The following is a 15,063-nucleotide window of genomic DNA, read 5'->3' on the forward strand; positions in this document are numbered from 1 at the left end:
GTACTTTCAGAATCTCGATGCGTAATAGACTTTCAAGAGTTTGGTCCGATTCAGACCGAGATTTCCCGATCCAAGCCGAGTTCGATATGTTGAGAACCAGCGCATCCCTTGCGGGTATCCATTTATCGCGTATCCGCATATCGTACCATCGTCATCAGTGCGGACGGGCGAAGGTGGGTATCGATTTGTTGCGCGGCTTCGTATCGCGTTACCGTTGCGTATCAGAGCAAGCGAACAAGGCGTTGCACCATTGCGCATGATACGATATTCAGCCGAGCTAGTTTATACCGAGAGCGTTTCATTGTTCCGTTGCTCGCTTACTTCTACCGTGCACGCCCAGCTGATACGACTTATTCTACAATTGTAAACTTCAGTGTCTATCTTGTTTTCTTGCTAAGAATTGTTTCTCGTCGCAATGAAGTTTAACAAGGATCAGACACTAGAACTGATAGCGCAGTATCGTAAAAGAAGTTTGCTTTGGGACCCAAAAAGTCCCAATCGTTATAACAAAATACGAAAAGAAGAAGCGTGGCAAGAAATCGCGCAAAGAATGAAAAGATCGGTGGACGAATGCAAAAAGAAAATGGAGTACCTTCTGACGGCCCTTAGAAGAGAGAAAATGAAGATACGAAAGAGCATTCGTAAAGGCGAGTAAATTTTATTAAGTCGTATATAAATTGAACTCTTTTTTTTCCTCCGTTTACCTTCTCTCGTTTCTAGGAATAGGAGAAGTTTACGAAAGCTCTTGGTTCGCCTTTGAATCTATGAAATTCATATGGGATAAGAACAATTGTAGGCGTACACTGAACACAGTAAGCAAGCCTTACATTTTTAATTTGGTAATTTACAACGAAAAAGTTAAAATGCTCTTTCAGGTGGCTGGAGTTATAAAGGAAGAAGTGGACATGCCGACCGAAGTGCCAAATGAGGAAGTGAATTCCGGTCTGGCGAGATTGCAGGATAAAAATCCTGATCCCAGTTCAAGCAACGCACAGTGCTCTCAACAGCTCTCGCCGAAGAAAAAACTGAAGACACAGGTGGATCAACACCTGGATAAAGCGTTTCAAATTTTAACAACCTCGGCTCATCAATTAAATGACGAGAGTCATCACTTTGGAAATTTCGTCGCTTCGAAATTGCGAAATTACGACGAGAACGTACGTCATGCCATCCAAAGTGATATCATGAACATATTTATGAGAGCTAACAGAGGCTACTATAATAATTTCAGTAACTATCGTGACCTAAATAAGTATATATAATTGTACAAGCAAGTGTCTCTGTTGAGCAGTACGTTACATAGCAAAAAATTGTTTCTGTCCAGTAACGCTAGCGTAAGTTCAAGTAGTTGATTGTGATAATAATAGTAGCTGAGATACGCAAATTTTAATCCGTGTCGGTAAATGACATAGCAACATTTGGAATCGCATATCTCTTAAACACTTCTACTGATATATTTCATAAATATGTTATTGTGTAATTTTTTGAATGTGACCATTCCTATATTATAAAACACACGATTAAAGAGTAATTATAAGTGAAATACAAAAGATACGTTCTTTAAATATTGATTTATATAATGTTACATATCAACAGTGCTTCTAAGCACATTTTTCTAAGAATCTCGTCGTCACGTTCAAGTACTTCTAACGAGGGTAGCAAGGGTTTTAATTTATTATAACTTTCAAGAATACAATTATACTTCAGCATATTTACAAAGCGGATAATGAGTATACATGTACTGTAATAGCAAAAATCAGCGTATATCATATACATGTATATTCAATGCTTTAAGCGGAACGTTAAAACGATTTTAATCGAAAAAATTGTACTACACGATCTTCGTCATTATTAATCGATCGATCTAACTTTTGATATATGCGAAACGAAGACTTCAAATGAAACAACGGCTAATATATGTATTTCCACGACGGTCGAGCCAGAAATATCGATTTCATTCATTTCACCAGATCATATCTGTTTCAGATTTTGTTCGGGCCAAAGGATTTAGACATAAACTCTTCAGAACTTGGACAGCATCCTCGCCATCGTCCCTAGCGTACAAGGTTTGTCTTTTAGTATTTCCAGCCTCGAGCGGTTTTCTATTCTGTCTATCGACCAGAGAATTTTCCTTATTTTTCCTTTCATCCGACTTCCCTTTTCGTCTGACGGAATTTTTCAACGATAACGTACCCAATTTCCTCGCCTTGAAGGAACCTCGATGCCTTCTCCTTTTCCTAATCTCGCCACCACCTCTCTCCAAAGAAACCAACGACTTTATCGACGGATAATCGATCTTCTTCTCAGATTCCTTCATTTCCGAAGGCCGACTCCTTCTAGAGACGCTCTGATTTGGCGGCGTTTTTCGTTTAGGATGCGTCCGACGTCGGAAGTCAACCGAGGCGCGCGCTCCTTTGTAAATCGGTCTCAACGTACCCAAAACTCTACCATTGATTCTTAAAGGTTCTAACAGCTCGTGATCGTGCCAAGAAGCCACCACGGGCAGACCACACGCGTTGTGCATCCCCACCAATGGCACGCCGATAGTCCTGTGCTTCTTCACCTCGGAAAATACTTGATACCTGTCGTCGCAGCTCCAGCGACCACCGCGCTTGGCGTTTTCCTCGTATGCGGATATCTTCTGACCGACGTGTCCACGCTCGAGATCGATGGTCCCCCCTTTAATCCTGATTCGCGATTCTTCGTCGTTCAAACGTTTCGAAGTTTCGTTCTCCGCCGTATCCTCGTTCGATCGCTCTCTAATTTTCATCTCCTTCGATTTTCCACGACCAGAATTGAGCTTCCGATACGACGACCTACGAAAGTAGTCGTCGAAGTCGCTGAAATCGTGCTCGTCCCTTCGCGTGGATACATTATAGTCACTCCTGACTATCCTTCTGTCCAGAGTTTTCAATTTCGAATTGATCTTGTTCGATCCGCTTTGAACTTCGCGCTGGTAGTCGCAAGAGTGATAGGATCTCCTGGATGGATTCATCGTTCCCAAGTGCTTCGTGGTTCGATTCGACCGTCGAATTCGACACTCGATCTCGCTTCGAGGCGAGGAAACAGTTTTGTATTTCGTCACGTAAAAGGTTCTCTCCGGCTCGGACATCGACGACTCGAATTGCAATTGAGGTGCCTCCGATCGTCTAAGCGTCCCGAAATTGTGCGCTATCGAAGCCTGGTAATTTTTTATCGGAATACTCCTTACGGTGCCATTACTGTTATGAGACTTTGTCCCATTTTTGCTGTCCTCACGGATTTTATCGAGATCGTTGTTCTCCTTTGAATAGCTTTGGTGGATATAGCCTGGACCGACGTCCACCGCGCGTTCCTCGTACAATTCATCGCTTCGTATAGCGTCCTCGTTGAACTTCGGCGGATTCTTCCATTCCTCGATTATGCTCCTACTGAATCTTCTCACGTCGTTAAGTCTAGGCAAATTCGACGCGGTCTTTGTATTTCTGGTATCTATCGATGATTTACCCTCACTGCCCTCTAGCCACTTTCATGATTTACCGCCGAACGTGGTTCCGCTCGCGTGCATTCTATTCTCGATCCCTAAACCTGCGTGGAATTTTTAAACAAATTATCCAAACTGAGCGATTAAAATCGAAGAAAGAAGAGGGAGAGAAAAGAGATCTATCTTACCGTAATCGTGATCACTCTCGCTAAAGGGACTGAGTGTTTGCGTAGACGTGAACGTCGATGCTTGAGATTTAGCCCTTTTGCTACCTTTCGAGCAGGCGAAGAACGTGCTCAGAAGTGCGCCCACTTCCACAAAAATCACTGCTAATCCCACTGTGAGCAGTATCAACGCTTGGTCTTGAGTCCACTTCTCGAGCATCTCTAAGCAACCCTGTAGAAAAATACTTTTTGATCGATAGAATAAGTCGGTTTAATTGAAACTCGAAAACTGTTTGAACCGATCAGTAACGATGCACATTTATAAATTAAATCCTCATAGTTCTGTGTATAGCTCGCTCGATGGCTTGGCTCGCGCAGAGATAACGTCATAATATTCGCCTGACAGCGGCCAGGCGACGTGCAATGACGTTTCAATCTGCATTCAATTTCTGCGCCGTGGCGCGAAATTAAATACGCGCCGCGCGGCACAGATAAGAACGTTTCCTCTCGCGCTCGAACAGAAGCTCCGCGGCCGCGTTTCTCCTCTCCATTTCGGGCTTAGAGGCGACCCGTTTCCAGGTACGATACGGATCGAACTCCGCGCAAGCGGCGCCGTTTTTACGGAACCCGCATCCCGTCTGGATTTCCCTTAGGCTCTGGTATTTGCATGCGGGTCATTTATCGAGCGCGTGCGTGCGTGCGCGACACAAAGGGTATCGCGACAGACGTTTTCGTTTTACCTCGATTTCACGTGCCCCCGACCGGCAAAGTTATCGTGAAAATGAACACTCGCGGAGAGCAAATGGTAACGGTGTAACGGTGCGTTGTAATTGCAGTTTACTGTAAACGAGCTGTTGTAAAATCTCTCTCCTTTTATCCGGAATGAAACAAAATATCGCGAAACGGTAACTGCAGACACGTCGTTTTGTAGAGCGAGTGGAATGTAGTACAACATACGGTAATTGCTTTTTTTTTTAAATTACTAGTTTCACGCCATAAGAGAAGTCATCGTTATATCTGTATTTGCTACCGACGAAAAAGAAATTTGTTACGCGTTTTGTTCGAGCACGAAGATTACTTTAATTAAACAGACACTTCACAACGCCATACTTATTAATATACACTGACTATCTATGTAATATTAACGGAGTATAAGCTAGTAAAAAGTGGTGGAGGATCAGAAGAGAAAGCTCTACAATTAATCGTATCAACAGACCCGCCACTTCTCACAATGTTTACGTCTGACTTTTTTTCGCCTGTTTAACAACATCCTCATTAAACCATACGTACCGTGGTGTGCCGGGCGTATTGATGTTCGGCCGGGTTCAAAGCCTGGCAGAGAGTAAGATTGGCAGGTTCGGGGTTGAGGAAGGAGTCGGTCTGGTTGACGTTGCTCAGGGTGCAGCAGCTGAGAGGCACCACTAACTCTCGTCGACCGATTTCCTGTAGCCGCCACCAAGAGGTGCCGTAATTGCTGCTTCCGTTTATGCCGCAGCAAGCAAACTGAAAAGGTTCACGTAGTGTTCCACGTTATGAACGCGTGTGCGTGTAATTGCCTTTTACCGAATCGATCGATCGGACGATCGAATTGGTCTTGGGACGACGAAACAGGCACTCCTCCGTTCCGCTCCCCTCGCACGCATCGTTTAAATAAAGTATTATCGTACAGCTATAGATCGCGAGCGTCGAATTTGCAAAAGTAGCGAATTTACATTAGATGCTATCTGTTGGTGACAAAAACCACTTTAAAAATCCCCTGCGTACGCGTGCGTTACTGATACCAGCCCCTGAACGACTGCAACGTGTCTGCTAGCGTACAGATACGCACACAAATTGTATGCACACATTCCGTGCAGTTTAATTCAAATTTATAGTGTATTTTTGCATATAAATTTAAACATAAATTTTCCAGGAATGCACCAATTTCCGTCATTTGATTATTGGTTGGTAAATTGTTATGCAAGAGGCAGCTGGATCGTTGGTTGATCGCGAATGGTGTCTGCTTCTGCCGATTCGTTATGAAACGAGCGATTTCGCCTCGGGAAACACGAACGTACCGTTGTTTGCACGAGATCAAGGGCTGCCGTGAATTGCTCTCGACCAGGAACGGCGTAGCTGCGCTGTAAAGCGCGTATCAATCGCGCTGGTCTCACATCGATGCCTAGAACGTGCGGCCAGAACACCACCAGAACGCAGACGGTGCATTCGCCGAGCAGCAGCAAGATTATCGTGACGAGATACTAGAAAACAGAAATGAACTATGCGATTAGATATAACGAGGGGAGTAATTAAGAAACTGCTACACCAATGATTAACTGCTTATTGAATGTTAAACGGTGGAATTCGTAGGAAGGATTACAACGGCAATTGTTCTTTCATTTTTAACGGATTAAATGGTAATCGATCAAATTAAAAATTTCGTATGCGAGTGCTTGAGAAAATTGTTATACGTTCCATTTTGTTGGCGCACTTCATTTTCAGCGAGTCATTTGTAACAGTTTGAAACATTACTGTTTCTAGGTAAATCGCTGGTAATGCGGTTTCAGCTTTTACCTACTTTAATCTCCTAACAGAAGAGAAGGAAGCATATGTTGGAAGAATGTTAGAAACGGTGACATCTAAATGGTGACTTCCAACTATTGGATAAGCATTATTCCCTTTTTTTTTTTACTTTGTTCGCTCGAACGAGAGTAAATGAAACGATCATCGCGCGAGGCAGAAATACTTTTTGCACTCCTTCGAATACGAATCTCTGTCAACAGTAAAATCGCATAAAAGCAGAAACTGGGCCGCTATTTCACGCTTAGATGTGTACATCAATCCGTATAATATAACCTTTAATACGCGCATACGCGTGTACAATATTTAACTACACATGCAACAGAGAAACGAATATCCATATATTAGAAATTGTTCGAATTGAAGCCGCGATTATTATCGATGCATTAACAGAAACTCGACGCGTACCAAACTACGGCCACGCGAACCAAATTCGAAGACCAAAATTGCCACAACGACAAACTGAGCCTTGTTAAAAGTAACAACGGACACCAACGGAACGTTTGCAAGTGAAACACGAGAGCGATGCCTCGTTCGTTGACTCAGGATCAGACGGTCACACCTTCTACCTGCACCTTGCAAACGGTTACTAATAAAAAGCTGGAACTTCACAGCGCATTCACAGCTAATTGGTCATCTACAATTTTGATATCGTCACTTATTCGAATATTTATTATACACCGCCGTCCGGTGAACGTTCAACGCGAACGCGTTCCGCGCCGCGTTCGCTCCTCTTAATAAGCGACTCCTTCGGAAATAATTACCGTTTTTAAGTGATACGCGAACTCGCCCTCCTTCCGTGGATACGCGCGCGCGCCACGATTTATTATGTAGATTCCGTTTCCGGGCAACGACGCGTGACCGTATACTCCGCAAAGAGGGAAATCTGGTTTCGGTTCGGTCTCGTCGAGCGATCTCGACGCCGGTGAGGAACGACGCGCGGACCTTGACTTCTATTAAAACGATTAAGACGCGCGGATGATCTAGGAGCGCGTCGGAGGTGTAACACGACGGCGCGATACCTCGATTAGCTAGAACGAACCGCGCGCAGATCGTTCCGCTAGAAATCCGACGAAATGCCTCTTTCATTGTGATTTTTCGTACGTGAAATCGGATATGAAAGTTACCGCGTTCTAAAGTCGAATTAATTTTCTGAACTGAAACGACATTAATGTTGCATCGTATATTTAAGGAATTTTCTATATCTAATTTAAGCGGATTGGATTGCCGCTAAAGCGTATCGAGAAAACTACGCCTCTCTTGGAAGAGTATCTACTTTCATTAATATTAACGCGAGGTACAGCGACTAAAAGCGTTTGGCAATTTATGCCCAGCTTTGTTTAGTATTTACGTAAAGAGCATTTGGAAAACATTCACAGTCTATCTCGACGCGCAACAGAAATTTATTGAGTCTTACCGATACGGTAGCGCATCGATTGTAGAGACAAGTTGCCCAGCATCCTAGCAGACTGGTAAGCGTGATCAGAAATCCAAGTCCAACGACTGCAAAGGCTAAGTAATAAAACAACGGTTGATCGGGATGTATGTCTCCTGGTCCCAGTAAACGCGATAATAAAATACGTTTATCGTCTGCTAGTAACAGCGCTCCTAATGACATCAACGCAAAACCGGATATCTGGAAAGAAAAGTTTCAGATTTTTAGATCAATGTTTTCTTTTCCTTTTACGAAACTTATCGTTGTTAATCATTTATTTACTGACACGACTGTTGTACCGAATATCTTTATACAAAGCTATTAAGCGTTAATAAGGACGTTAATAATGTGTAGGGGTGAAACATTTAACTACGATAGGAACAAATGGTACGTTTATCTTTATTTTCCAGAACTCACCAAGAAAATGACATTGGAACAGCAGACAAAAATCCGCGACACACTGAAGCTTTTCCTTTCCATTTTTAACTCATCGGATTTCCAAGTTCTCGTCAGCGTCAACGCGAAATACACGCGGCAATGACAAACCGGTGACAACTCGTCACGTCAATTCCTCGCGATAACACTCCATTAATAATCGCGGCAAACTGAAATATTCGCACGTAGCATAAAATTCATCCCGAGTGAATTGTCTTTTTTTTTCTTTTTTTTTTAAGGATCGTACGTCACAGATGATGGTGTTCCTTTTTTTCTTCTTTTCTTTCCTTTTCAATTTCGAAGCGTACTTGCCCGCGTTAACTGGAAGACTAAAAAGCGGCCGCGTGATAGATGGTTCCACAGTGCCGTATGAATACTGGCATCTGTAGGTGCGCTTGCGTTGCGTGCCCTCATGCGCGACCGACCGGATGGAACCGGAAGGAAATAGAAAGGCACGAAACAAAAAAGACAGCACAGGAGGGGGTGAAATGTCCGTACGCATACTTAGACGATTGTTACAGATACAACTGGTGTTTATCGAACTTCATACGCACGGGGTGCTGCGTAGTTATCGGAGTAATCGTCACGGATGAGTAACCCTCCGCTTGTTTATTTCCGTTCGCATTTTTTCAAGTTTTTTTTCCCCTGTTATAGTACACTTTCAATTCGTTGAAAAGAAAATGTCCAAAATTAGTAATCACGTTTGAGGAGTAAACGTAAAAATTGATGTATGTACACGTATATCAGTTTCTGTCGTTTTCCTAAGTAGTAGCTGATTTATCGAATAATTTTCGCCAATGTTTCTAACGTATATGGAAAAATTAGCGTGTAATATCGTACTATAAAACGAGTAGGCGCGTTATGCGTATTATTGTGAGTGTTCACGAAGCCTATCTCCTCCCGCTTGCATTAATTCACGCGGCGTATTATGCACTTCTGGCTCAAATAACGTGTATGACGTTCACTTACGAGAAGTTACTACTCGTTTTTCTAAGAAAACACTATAAGTATATACAAATATTAGCAATTTCTTATATTGTTTTAAAAATATATAAAATTTATATACACAAATTTTAATCATTTTCGCATTAAATATTTTTGTACAAAAAACAAAATTGTGCCGTAACGTACACGTACATTTTATTTTTTAAAAATCTAACAAATTCTTATGTGACTGACTAGAACATCCGAATTGAGACACTGTGTCATCTTGTTCTCGTTGAGTAGTGTCCCCTAATTCGGGAGGTAAATGTAAAACCTGAAGCAAAACAAAAATGATTAAGTAAGTCTACATGTTTCGATTCTCAATTACATTTACAAGGATAATTCACCTCGATAATGAATTTTTTCCGACGTAATTTAAATGCAAGATCTCGCGAGTCGGGTTCATGAGGTGCTATCGTATTGAAAGCAAACATCTTTTGAAGATGTAATAGACCATGATAGTCTTTAAACAGTGGATTTGTTTCCTTTTCCGAACCTATGAACGACTCCAATCTAATTGCAGCATCTGATAAGTGTTCAATTTGTTGCACAATGGCATCCTAGGAATTGATAATAATAAATGAAGTTATGTTAATTTATTTAATTTTTATGAGATATGCCACCATTTTCAGTAATAAAAAAAATCTTGTGCAAAGTATGAAACTTACTGAATTGTTGAAATGTTCAGTAGGTATAGTTATCACTCCAACTGCATAGTTATATCTTAAAACTGCTCTGAAGTAATATAAAAATTGTAGCACATCTTGATGCGAATCACTTTCAGAGTCACTACACCATAATCTAGATCCTAATGAGTGAATTGCTATTCTTAAAATCTGTCTTTTTTCAGGTGTTTCTGAAATTGAATATTGTCCCTTTTTCAAAGTCGCATGAATACATTTCAGTAAATTTGAATATGTCGTATTATTAAAGACATTGTTTTTCTCAGGACAGCTATCATCGTACCACTGTGTTATATCTGCTTTCTCAACTATTTCTTTGTCCATTGTTTTTGTAAGATCATAGAAATGACCAAAAACTTGTCCCCCAGTTGGAGAACTATCAATTATTTTCATATTCTGATACCTCCAAGCAATAGTCATTTGTTCATCCATATTTGAGGATTGATCGGATGATGTGCCTTCTGTTATAACAGCTGGCATTCCTGACACGAGTTGAGAAGTTTTAGCGTCTTTAGATCCAATTAATAATGGTTGAGATGTAACCACACCTTCTGCCATGAAGTACTTTAATATGACTTTTGCATACGTGCTATATTGATCTTCCTCTAAAGAAGAAATCTTTTTTATATGTATGTAAATATATGATGATTTTAAATCTAATATACTTTATACTTGCCAATAAGAAATAAGGAACCAACAGGCAATCCTCCACCTACAAAATAATTAAAACATGATGGTATAAAAAATTCTATTAAAATCTATATCAACAATCTGGAAAGAATTAAAGCAAAAGAAAAAAAAGGATTCAAATCAAACCTAATATATGATCCAAAGAAGGTATTCCAGTTGAAACAAGTAGTTGTGAATTTTTTACAGAAGGCTTGGTCCCTGGTATAAATGGAATTCTACTACCCTTTGAGGTACTCAAGTCCATTTTGAGATCTGCTTTAAAACTAAAAAATAGTTATGTGGTTAATTAGAAATATTTATGTTTATTAAGAACATATTCATACCAAATGTTCAAATTTTACCTTCGTAAAATAAATTTTTAACCTTCGTAAAAAATGATAAACTTTCATCAGTGATTATTTATGACCAATCTCAATTCACGTGTCAGAATTGTTACTTGCATTTACAGGTTATGTTTACAGGCATATACGATATGTTATTGGATTTTATACATTACTAAAATATAATATGTAATATATCAATGCTTCGAATTGTTAGGGCAATTATATCATAAAAATTCTATTAAAAAATTGCATAAAAATAATCGACACCTTATTGACAGTAGTAGGAGTTTTCATTGAATTGAACGAGCAATAGATGGCAACACTTACAGCTGATTGAGAGTCAACAGCTGATGCCTCTTTCATAGTTTGTAATTCTTCTGCTAGAATGCACCCATATCAGTGTCTGCAATCGTTGTCGATTATACGTATTCCTCTTTATATACATTACTCCAATTTTAAAGAAGCGGAATATTTCTGACGTTTCAAACGAAAAACACGCTGATTATTAAATGAGTATCATTTCATTATTCTAACATTTAACTGTCCTTTTAATTCCCTATCATTTTATATATTTAAAATTTGCTATAAACGATAGTAAATATATACATGTTATATCTATAAATGTATAAATATATCATAAAAGATAAATCAAGCGAATTTACATTACTAGAAGAGAATTGTCTGTAGTTATAGAACAATTTTTGAAAGGACTTGATGCCAGACTACGCAAATGTGTCCCTACGCTAGAGATCATGACGCGTTAAAGAGGGGGAATGAAATACGTATATAAATACAGGGGAAAGAAAGAACGACGAGCAGACTTTATGAAAACGAGAGAGAAGGAGAGACAGAAGGGACGCGTGAGTAACCCGTCCCGTGTATGTTAGATTCAAAGCTATACCACGGCCAGTTGTGCAAAGGCACGGCGTGGAGGTATCCGGCCAAACAGTAAAACCCCTCCCTGTTACTATCACATCTTTCTCCCCTTCTAGCATATTCCGCTCGGTTGTCTTCCTCCTGCTTCTCCACCCGTTTCCCCTACTCGCGAACCGCTTTCTTTCTCCGGCATATACATATCGCTCGCGCCGACCTAACAACCTCTCGCTCTCTCACCGTTGGCCGTTTCCTTTCCACAGGACAGACCGAAGCACGCTGCCCTCGCTCAACTACCTGTTGTGACGTTCAACGCGCACTCGACGACGCATTGGGACAATCGGGAGATGCGGCGCACGCGGCGTGCGCTGGCTGTGCCCGTCGTATACCTCCGCTTCACGGTCGGCAGGACGCCTCGTACACCATCCTCCTCGCACAAGAAAGTCTTATATTGGTAAAGCGTGTGCCCGATCCGCGAGGCAAAGCCGATATTAAGCCGCGAAAGGCTTGTCGCGCACTCCCACTACCGTGCCGCTTCCCGTCCCTCGTGCGGACGGGACGCGGCGCGAGCAAACGAGGGAGAGGAAGGACGTTAGAGAGTGGCTCTTATTCAGAAGTTTTAGTTAGGCTTTACCGTCTAAAGAGGGCACTGGAGACACATTTCAGAATGTATACGAGAGCCGAGAAGCAATATTGACATTCCTGATCCTCGATACGGCGATTTGTATCGAATATCGTTAGAATAACTTACAATAGTTGTGCCTTGCGAGAGAATTACAGCTGCCGCGTTTTCGTAACCGAATTAGACGGAACGTGTAAGTCCTTGTTTTATTTTAATTTTTTGCCAAAAGAAGTTATAGAAAAGTTTTCGAATTTGTAAATCGCGCGCGATAAGCTTGAAGGTATCGAGTCCCTTATCCAGTGATTTACATGTTTATTTTTATCATAATTTAATTTGAACGAAATTCTATTAAAATTGCTTTATTTTGTCTACAGGTGAACGGAACGAACAGAGACAGTATTTATTCTCGATAGAAGAACGCAAACGTAACGAGTGGAGCGCTATCCGTTAATTAAACGAAAGTATATGCTAATACGAATTTCAGACGTGGCGCCAATTCAACGTTAGTTAAGGAGATCGCCAGCAGATGTCAGGGCAATTTGGGCGCCTCTTGTATACACGGCGTTCTCAGGCCCTGAACTTAGTCGCGCGCGGTGAACGTTCCGTCCTACCGTCGAATCTTCGCGCGCGTCTCGTCGAGAGTGACAGTTCGAAAACTTCTTTTACCCGGAAGACAAATGCTATCGCTCGGCCGGCGAGCGTCGTTACATTGTCAACGAAGTGACGGAGCGCGGATAGCGGGTATTCCCACGGAACGCAGCGTTCTCGTTACCGATGCAGAGCAATATCGTTGGTAATCACGAGCGAGGAGCGTTCCTCGCGTGGAGGCTGAACAGCGGTGATTCGTTTCGTCGGAACGACACGGACTTCACGGTATACCGTTCAGTCACGTGGCATCGTGAATAAAACCCAGGGAACAGTATCGGCGGTACATGTCGCGATGTCAACAACCGGACAGACCGAACAGTGCCTAAATGTGACATTGGTGCGTGGCTGGTGCCCCGTAAAGGGTGACGAACTTTGTTTATAGTGGTCTCAGGTCCGCGTTCGGCCTCGCGTTCAATTAACCGATCGAAACGGAAAGTGACGAGGAACTCGTGCGTAAGTAAGTGCGTGCGAATCGAACGACAATTTCGAGATAGCGAAACGAACCGTGATCGCTTTGTAAATCGACTGTGTCTGCGTGTGTGTGTGTGTGTGTGTGTGCGCGCGCGCGCGCATGTACGTTTACTTTACCGAACGCATAGAGGATTCAGCGATTGACTACTCCGATCGGGACAATCGACGCGTAGAACGCGTACCGTGTATCGTTGGAAAGTAACCGGCTAACGGAGTAAGAGTGTAACATCGGTGGAAGAAGAAGAAGAATAAGAAGCTCGCGCGCGGTGCAGGCGGTGTCGAGGCGGCGTACGACGACATATATTCCAAATGCGTCTTGACCGGAAGTTGAGGATCGTCGCATTGGCAGGGTGGCAGAGGATGCACGGCTCGAGGGCAGCGGCGGGAGACGAGGTCGCAGCAGTAGCAGTAGCGTGCGTCAGGCGCTTCGGTAGCAGAGGTTCTCACTGAGCTGGCTTACCCTGCGTTGGATTTAGGGGGCTGTATGGAGGCCGGGGGGCTCCTGCCCCGCCAGCCCCCGCAAGGCCCCCCCGGCACCGCGCCTGGCCCGATCTCGGTCTGCGTGGGCCAGGCCCCGAATACGAACGCGAGCAACGCGGGCAACGTAAACAACGTGCAGAACAACGTGCTCGGCCAATCGGCCGGGATTCACGATCTGAACGCGACCGGCCAATTGAACGTAACCAGCCAACAGCTGCAGTTGCAGCAACAAATGGGTCAGGCACCTGGCATGGGTGAGGTACTCACCCCCAAGAGGCAGGCGGTCGTCGATCGTCTCAGACGCAGGATCGAGAGCTACAGGCGTAGACAAACGGATTGCATACCGAGATTCGACCAGAGCTTCAACGGTCTATGCGAGCAGAACATTCAGGACACGCTGGTGCTGAAGCAACGTTTCCTCGAGAGCAAGGCGAAACGACAGGCGAAGAAAACGGACAAGAAGCAAAGCGAGCCGGTCGGTCTCTCCAGCGTTCACGTGGTGAGTCATTTACTCTACTTGTTGGCTTTCGTTCGTCTCGCGCTGCCGTTCTCGTCGCCGCGATCCCGCTTGCCGCCTTGTATTATAGCTAAATAGCGTAGGTGCTCGCAGTGCCGCGCTCGCCAACCCTTCTCTTCGCTTCGACTCCTTATCGCTTCATCCCTTTCGCGTTCGTCCCGTTTCGTCTCTTAACTTGGAAATTATCAAATACCACAATACTTCGTCTGTGTTTACTTCATCTGTTGCTACTTAACACTTTGTCAAATTCGCGCACACTCGCCCACTAACAAAAGATTAACGAGACCATTCGTGAAGACGAACGGTGATCGTTGTTGCTGGTATTGTGCTTGGGTCGTACCGAACGATAGAACTCCACTGGAAAATATCGGGATAATCGAGATACTACGGCGGTCGTAAATCGTCGATGATACACGGCTACTAATCTTGCCGTCGAAAAATGAAGCGGACCTGGTTTTTATAGCCGGGACGCGTTTCTCCGCGGTGAGGCACCGTGGAGGCGTGCGCGCGCGATCCAGAAACGCGATCGTCGCGGGTCACGCGATTGAGAACATCTAAACTGTGTGTAGTTATATAGCGGGTAAGCGGCACTCGGCAACTTGCCGGGTCAAGACTCTACTACACACAGGTTCGGAATCGAAGCGCGGGCGTAATGAAATACCACGCTCTTTACACCTATCTAGAAAGTGTTTCATTTACAGAGCCCTTCGATGGGC

The 15,063-nt window shown here is 43.2% G+C and overlaps 4 protein-coding genes across 5 annotated transcripts in view; 2 read left to right on the forward strand and 2 right to left on the reverse strand.

The window, feature by feature from the left end:
* The first annotated feature begins 415 nt into the window (after nt 1-415).
* Nucleotides 416-1,270, forward strand: LOC143433493 (uncharacterized). Its single transcript, XM_076910831.1, has 3 exons — nt 416-647; nt 721-812; nt 876-1,270. Exons 1-3 carry the CDS (start codon nt 416-418, stop codon nt 1,260-1,262), a joined length of 711 nt encoding a protein of 236 aa, XP_076766946.1. The 3' UTR covers nt 1,263-1,270.
* Nucleotides 1,271-3,427: 2,157 nt separating this feature from the next.
* On the reverse strand, nt 3,428-8,270 carry LOC143433620 (CD151 antigen). Its single transcript, XM_076911055.1, has 6 exons — nt 8,039-8,270; nt 7,604-7,822; nt 5,685-5,867; nt 4,918-5,130; nt 3,652-3,859; nt 3,428-3,567 (listed from the first exon to the last, which is right to left on the reverse strand). Exons 1-6 carry the CDS (start codon nt 8,099-8,101, stop codon nt 3,509-3,511), a joined length of 945 nt encoding a protein of 314 aa, XP_076767170.1. The 5' UTR covers nt 8,102-8,270; the 3' UTR covers nt 3,428-3,508.
* Nucleotides 8,271-8,811: 541 nt separating this feature from the next.
* Nucleotides 8,812-10,842, reverse strand: Elp4 (Elongator complex protein 4). Its single transcript, XM_076911050.1, has 7 exons — nt 10,777-10,842; nt 10,540-10,676; nt 10,400-10,435; nt 9,709-10,328; nt 9,388-9,600; nt 9,188-9,314; nt 8,812-9,057 (listed from the first exon to the last, which is right to left on the reverse strand). Exons 1-6 carry the CDS (start codon nt 10,800-10,802, stop codon nt 9,204-9,206), a joined length of 1,143 nt encoding a protein of 380 aa, XP_076767165.1. The 5' UTR covers nt 10,803-10,842; the 3' UTR covers nt 8,812-9,057; nt 9,188-9,203.
* A 2,761-nt stretch (nt 10,843-13,603) lies between these two features.
* Mam (neurogenic protein mastermind) overlaps nt 13,604-15,063 on the forward strand; it is a 180,211-nt gene continuing 178,751 nt past the window's right edge. For both annotated transcript variants that reach the window (XM_076910999.1, XM_076911000.1), the window contains exon 1: nt 13,604-14,329. In XM_076910999.1, coding sequence (XP_076767114.1) covers nt 13,835-14,329 — 495 coding nt within the window. In that variant the 5' untranslated portion in view covers nt 13,604-13,834. The remainder of the gene's footprint in view (nt 14,330-15,063) is intronic.

This window comes from Xylocopa sonorina, chromosome 3 (genome assembly GCF_050948175.1).
Source record: "Xylocopa sonorina isolate GNS202 chromosome 3, iyXylSono1_principal, whole genome shotgun sequence".
Taxonomy (NCBI): Eukaryota; Metazoa; Arthropoda; class Insecta; order Hymenoptera; family Apidae; genus Xylocopa; species Xylocopa sonorina.

Excerpts from the sequence above, each read along its gene's own strand:
- LOC143433493 (XM_076910831.1), top strand. The coding sequence starts at position 416 with ATGAAGTTTAACAAGGATCAGACACTAGAACTGATAGCGCAGTATCGT. Across the intron at positions 648-720 it reads ACGAAAGAGCATTCGTAAAG|GAATAGGAGAAGTTTACGAA; the intron begins GCGAGTAAATTT and ends TCTCGTTTCTAG. Across the intron at positions 813-875 it reads GTAGGCGTACACTGAACACA|GTGGCTGGAGTTATAAAGGA; the intron begins GTAAGCAAGCCT and ends ATGCTCTTTCAG.
- LOC143433620 (XM_076911055.1), bottom strand. The coding sequence starts at position 8,101 with ATGGAAAGGAAAAGCTTCAGTGTGTCGCGGATTTTTGTCTGCTGTTCC. Across the intron at positions 7,823-8,038 it reads GTTCCAATGTCATTTTCTTG|ATATCCGGTTTTGCGTTGAT; the intron begins GTGAGTTCTGGA and ends TTTTCTTTCCAG. Across the intron at positions 3,860-4,917 it reads AATACGCCCGGCACACCACG|GGTTGCTTAGAGATGCTCGA; the intron begins GTACGTATGGTT and ends ATTTTTCTACAG.
- Elp4 (XM_076911050.1), bottom strand. The coding sequence starts at position 10,802 with ATGAAAGTTTATCATTTTTTACGAAG. Across the intron at positions 10,436-10,539 it reads TTCTTTGGATCATATATTAG|GTGGAGGATTGCCTGTTGGT; the intron begins GTTTGATTTGAA and ends ATTATTTTGTAG. Across the intron at positions 10,329-10,399 it reads TGGTTCCTTATTTCTTATTG|AGGAAGATCAATATAGCACG; the intron begins GCAAGTATAAAG and ends TTTCTTCTTTAG.